This window comes from Meleagris gallopavo, chromosome 30 (assembly GCF_000146605.3).
Source record: "Meleagris gallopavo isolate NT-WF06-2002-E0010 breed Aviagen turkey brand Nicholas breeding stock chromosome 30, Turkey_5.1, whole genome shotgun sequence".
In the NCBI taxonomy this organism is placed as follows: Eukaryota; Metazoa; Chordata; class Aves; order Galliformes; family Phasianidae; genus Meleagris; species Meleagris gallopavo.
In genome coordinates this window covers 3,949,877-3,955,835 of record NC_015040.2, presented here as the reverse complement: position 1 = coordinate 3,955,835, position 5,959 = coordinate 3,949,877, and the positions used below count along the sequence as shown (strand labels likewise).

The 5,959-nt window shown below is 46.2% G+C and overlaps 1 protein-coding gene across 2 annotated transcripts in view; it reads right to left on the bottom strand.

Annotated features, from left to right (window-relative positions):
- Window positions 1-5,959, bottom strand: part of MED26 (mediator complex subunit 26) — a 17,962-nt gene that overhangs the window by 3,999 nt on the left and 8,004 nt on the right. For both annotated transcript variants that reach the window (XM_010725071.3, XM_031557152.1), the window contains one exon: window positions 1,786-1,860. In XM_010725071.3, the coding sequence (XP_010723373.1) occupies window positions 1,786-1,851 (66 nt within the window). In that variant the 5' untranslated portion in view covers window positions 1,852-1,860. The remainder of the gene's footprint in view (window positions 1-1,785; window positions 1,861-5,959) is intronic.

Genomic DNA, 5,959 nt, shown 5'->3' with positions numbered 1-5,959 from the left:
AAAAAAAAGTTGTTTTTACAAACAGGGATCATTTGAAACAAAACTCTGACTCCTTTTTTAAGGTAAATTCCTGCTTTTTAATGCTTACCCTAAGAAATACCTCGTACAAAATGCTAGAGATGCAAGAGCTGAATTAATCTTTCTGGAAGGGTTAACCCCTCTTGTTCTATGCTGTGCCACACAGCACGAAACCTACTGCTGGTTTTAAGCCATCCCTTCCTTCTTCCCTGGCTAAGGCACCAGAGCCATTAGCTGTGAAAACATCAGAAAGGAATTTTTAAACGCACAAGAGTTTTGAGAACAGGAAATGAAAGCTCTGATGTGAGGGAACTGCAGCATCCAGGGTGGAAAAAGTGCATGAATTACAATGAAACTGAGACCCAAGAAAGACGTGAGCGTTGAAAATCCAGAATCTTGTCCACGTGTTGCTGTAACAGGCAAATATAAATCTCCATTCCACAAATCAGACAATGTGTGCTTTATGTCCTATCTTCCTCCTCTGCCTCCTCCCTCTTTGCTCCCTATCTTGAAAGACCAACAAATGAGCTTTCCTAAGCTGTCCCAACATGGTTCCATAAGCAAAAGAAAGCAAAGTGGTCATTCCCAAAACATGCTTGAAAGCAAAGAATTGTTCTGGAAGTCAGATTACTTCAGAAAAGCACTTCAAAGGAACACAGACTGGATTCAGCAAGAAATATGTTCCATGCTGTGGTACATGTTCCAAAACTCAAACTGACTTGACAAAAATCAAGATGGATTTCAACTTCTCCAACTGGAAAACAGTCATCTTGGTATTGCATCTGGAGTTCACAGAATAGCCGTGTGACTCCCAGCAGAAATGCATTTTGGTCCGTTATGAATTCAAAGGTAAACCACTGGCACAGCACATCTCTTTCCATATTGCTGTGCATTGGAATCTCAGTTGTCTTGAGACCCATTCATTTCAGATTTGTCTGCCATTCGGCACCACGGGAGCACTCAGCCAATACCTAAGGCTCACCATAACTATTTCACAATAATTATTTCTGAATATCACAACCCATGTTTCACAATAATTGTTTGCATTGGCATTATACTCATGTTTACTAACAGCCTCTCACAGTACTGACTACTGACAGCACTGGAAGACAACTCAAATCATCCTATAGCTACCTGAGTCCATGGGAAATGACCAGAGGTTATAAAAGGTAATTAAAAGCAAATAACAGCAGCAATTTCTATATTGATTGAAAGCCTTTTTATAATTCAGCCTCATGAACTTTGGCCTCTTTATTTAAGAGTGGCCAGAAAGCCTGCAGCTGCTATCTCAGTGGTACGTCAGCTCCTAACACATCTGGGCACACCAACCAGGTTCAGGCATTGGAACATGCTGATGTACAGCTAAAGGTTTTATCGAGATCTTAAATTTATAGAAACAGAGAGACTTTGTTCCTTCTGTGTCAGACTCTTTGTTGCTTGGTCACCAAACAGCTAAGAAGGTGATCAGTACTTCAGCAAGCAGTGCGATGTCAATGGATGCAAAGAATTAATAAGCAGCAATTAATGATTAACAGCGCCTTACACAAATGGGAACCAGGCTGCACAACACACCGAGCTGAACCCAGAGAGAAGTGCTGCACACACTGAGATGGCAGAAGCAGCATGAGAGGGACACAATAATATCTTAATTGTGAATCCTCTGCAAAAATCTATTGTTTCAAGGAAAGCTCTTATGGAAATCAGACAGGCAGAGAAAGTCCTTTTATTCACACAAGAAAACCAAGCGATGCTCAGATGGCGACGTACCTCAAGTGCCTCTTTGGTAATGGGGTATTTCTCCAGGCTGGAGATCACTTCCAGCACTGCCACCATGTTATGGATCTGCAATAAGGAAGACAAAGTCACTGCACATTTCATGTACAGGTCTCAGTTATCAAGTGTGATTTAAGACCTTCCTCTTTATAATTGCTGGAAACATTAATCACAAAACTGCTATCACATTGTCTAGCTTTAGGGAGCAGACTGTTCAAAAAATAGGGACAAGGACACCTTGCTGACCTAGTTGGAAACTGAAGGAGCTGTAACAAACACACACTTACATAAAACTAAATGAAACAGCAGAAAAAAAATCAGTGAGCTAACCAGGAAAGTTCTCAGCCCTCAGTCAAGGCATCGGTTACTTGTCCTGCAGCCTGAAAGGAAACTTAAGCATTAAGCGGACTGAGCAGAGCATCCAGTGGGATCAGAACTGCAGAACTCAGCTGCAGGCACTGCCTTACATTTACATAAGTCTCTTTTGTTTGATTTTGCTCAGACTGCGAAGTTCCCCGCAGTCACACCAAGGACCAAACTGCCCCACACACAGGCAGGCGGTGCCGGTAGGGGTCCTCAGCCACCCGGCTCCCTCAGCCTTAAAGGTGCAGGAACTGCACTGCAGGAGTCTGTAAGGCAGCCAGGAGAACGTCGGGAACCCATTTCACATTAACAAAGCACAGAGCAGATTTTTGATGGGCTTCACTGCAACATTCGTGTGCACGGCTCCAGGCAGAGGCAGATCTGCAGGCTCACGTGTGATATTAAAACGTTCTGACACAACTCAGATCCACGTTTCCATTACCTGATACTAACAGCACTGAAACCTGGAATTTCTAACTCACCTTTGTAGATGGATTTAAATGATAAGAGGAGGAAAATGTGAATCACTGAACTTCATTTATTGCTTAACTGCATTGTGACTCAACTGGACACGAATGGCACCCGTGGAAAATCTCCCACAGAACCTCTGTGGGGATCCCATGGGATCCCAGAGCTGCAGCACGCAGCACTGCCCGCCCCGACCCCCAGCACCGCCAGATCCTTTTTAAGGAGAGCGGAAGCGTGCAGGGCTCAGCTCCACACCACCCCACCCTTCTGCCCATCCCAGGCTTTAGCAGGGCTGCCTCAGGTCGGCAGCACTCGGATAAACTGCCAGCAATGAAATGTTTTCCCTGATTTTGAGTCATTTTTTATCCAAAGTATTTTTTAAGTCCATGTAGGCTTCGAATGATCCTAACTCAGGCTGTAAAACCAACTGCTGAATTTCTCGCTGCCCTTGGATGCCCCTGCAGACACCTGAAGCCCCACCGCCCAGCTGGGGGCTGGGATGCTCCTCTTAAGGCTTAAAGCAGCAGCAGCACACGTTGATGTATTTCAGCACTTAGAATTTCATTTCAGTGCACTGACTGTAAGAGTGGATTCTTGCATTCCTTCAGTGCCCAGAAAGGATGGTTTAAGACTGCAGTTGAAGCGACACGACACCATTCAGCTCCCCCAAAGCTTCTAGAATCAGAGCATTTAGAACAGCTGATGATGTTCTCTTTCTCAACACATCTTTCAGAATAGGAGTTACAGAGGTGCAGGAAGGCTCTGAGCATTGAACACGTCAGTAATAGGGATAATCAGTTCTGCAGTTACTGGTAATCCCCAAATAGCATCTCAATGACAAACTTATGGCAAAAAAGGACTTATCTTATCAAAAGGTCAAGATGGGAAAAGCAATATGCTCACATATACACACACCTACAGCAAGATGAAATTGGTCAGGGAATTTCCAGTAACTGCCTTTGTTTTAGAATACCCTGATATCAATGGCTGTGCCCAAACCTCCATCACCAACCAGAGCCCAGGCCCACCCCACGCCTGATAGATGCTCCATTCCCTCCTCTGACACGACACCGGGCCACTCTGACAGCAAAGCTGCCTCACATCACACCTGTGCCGACAGCTCAGCAATAGGGCAGCACAGGACGCCCTTTTGGGATTCTTCACACATCTGTAACCAATGGAAAACGCTGCTGTGCTGAAGTGCTCAGTGAAGGAGCACCAACAAACACTGCAGGAGCTCCTCCTCTCCTCGTGCTCTGACTGACACGAAACCAGGCTCTCTCTCAAAAAGAAAAGCAACAACTTCCACCAACAACTTCCATCCTCTCCCACAAGTTTGGGGCCGTCATTCTGGAGTGCTTCACCCGAACTGGCACAGAAGGAGATTATCTCAAAATAATATGGAGCAGGAAATCTCTCGCAGTACACTTGAATGCTGTGATGAAAAAACAAGGCCTCCAAAAGGCCTCCAGTAGCACCTTTTTAAGACGAAGGCACCTACTAAGGTAACAGCAGCACATCCGCATAGCAAGCAGGGCCTCAGAGCATCACTTACTGGCCTCAGAACACTGATATTGTCACACAACTGACAGGAGCACAAAGTTACCAAACCTATCAGGACATCACCCAACTGTGAGCAGCAGCAGGAAGGAGCATTTATTCACACACACAGTTACTAGAAACACCAACTGGCACCCAGCAGGCAAAGCAGCAGCACAGTGGAGGGGGAGTTGGGCAACCTCCCTGCACACAGTGCAAGAGTGCAGTTGCACAACTCCGTGCCTCCAACTTGCACGGCGCTTTCGTTTCTATTTTGCCTTTGTCTGCTTCCACTGCAACCCATCACTGCTGCCCCAAAACAAAGCCTCCCACAAAGCAATCCCAGGACCAGGCAGCAAACAACTACAAATAATTCACACTGCATTCCAAATGACCCCATGCTGTTCCCGTGTGCCGAAGGCTGACTGGTCCGGGTTAATTCACTCCAAGTTTACTGGGGAACATCTGCTCCGAGTCATCCCCAGTAATCCTTTCCAGCCAACCCTGATGACAGCCACAGAAAACAAATCTTATTTATTCCATGCAGGTCTCCCTGTGCCGCTCAGCCGTCCGCTGGAGCCCACTACTGCTATGTCAGATCTGTTCCAAGTTCAGCAGTAAATGCTTTCACTGCACTCTCAGACAACAGCACGGATTTCTGAATCGTGGAAAACTTCAAACAGTGGAATTTCTGCTCTTTAATTGCCATCTTAATTCTATTTTGGCTTTTACACACTGAGAGCAATCCCGTAACCAACAGGTGAGCTCCACGCGGCGGTTTAGGAGGACCAAAGCTTCCTGCAGGTCTGGGAAGGTGGATGCACTGCAGGGCCGGCAGGGCTGGGCTCTTCCCTGCACAGCACAGAACCCACAGAGCTGCACATGGCTGCTGCTCCCGCTGCGCGCTGCCGGCCCCAAGCACAGCCCCGTGCAGGTGCCCCCACCATGCCAGGAGCTGGCAATCCTCAGGATTTTCTTAAAGGCCACCACGCACTGCCCTACAGGGCCAGCACTGCTGAAATGGCCAGGAAGATGGCAGCATTCCCACAGAACGACGGCCTCCCCGCTCTTCTCCAAAGCTCTCCAGCAGTTTGCTCGTGTCCAAGCACCAAGCCCTGTCCCAGACTGCAGTCTCCAATCAATACCAAGTCTTGTGTAACAGTTATTTCACTGCATTATAATCCAAAGCGTGGAATAAGAATTAAGAGCTGCTGTTCATAGTAGTCTTTATTTGAACGGTGCAGTGGAAATACAGCAGGATAGTGTTTATTTAGCACTTCTTATAGGGACGTGTTGGACGCAGACATGAGCATCACATCACACAAACAGCAACCTGTAATGTCATTTATTCAAAGACACAAACAGAGAATTCAGGTTACGATCTGCTGGAATTTAGATCAGTTCCTTTGCAGCCAATCTATTAACAGTTTCCCCTACCCCCAACGTGACATGAAGTTGTCTAAAGATAGGGAACACGAGACGCTATTCACAGAAGTGACATTGCATACCATGCACTACTTCAGTCAGAATTTCTGAAAATGTTTGAAAGTCAGTTTGCTAAATGGAATTCAAATTATACAAAAGACAGTTAATGGTGGAGGAGAGCTTCCTATAGCATTTAGGGAAGGAGATCTGTAAAAATGGAGGAACAGATGCTTTACGCATGTTTGGGTTGAAAACATCCCCTGAGAGACCTTCTACAACAGAGAAATTCACTGGGAGTCCACACTTGGAAAACTGATCAGCAATTTGTGCTGCAGAACAACAGCAGAAGAACAGCCCTTGTTGCCCTGAGCAC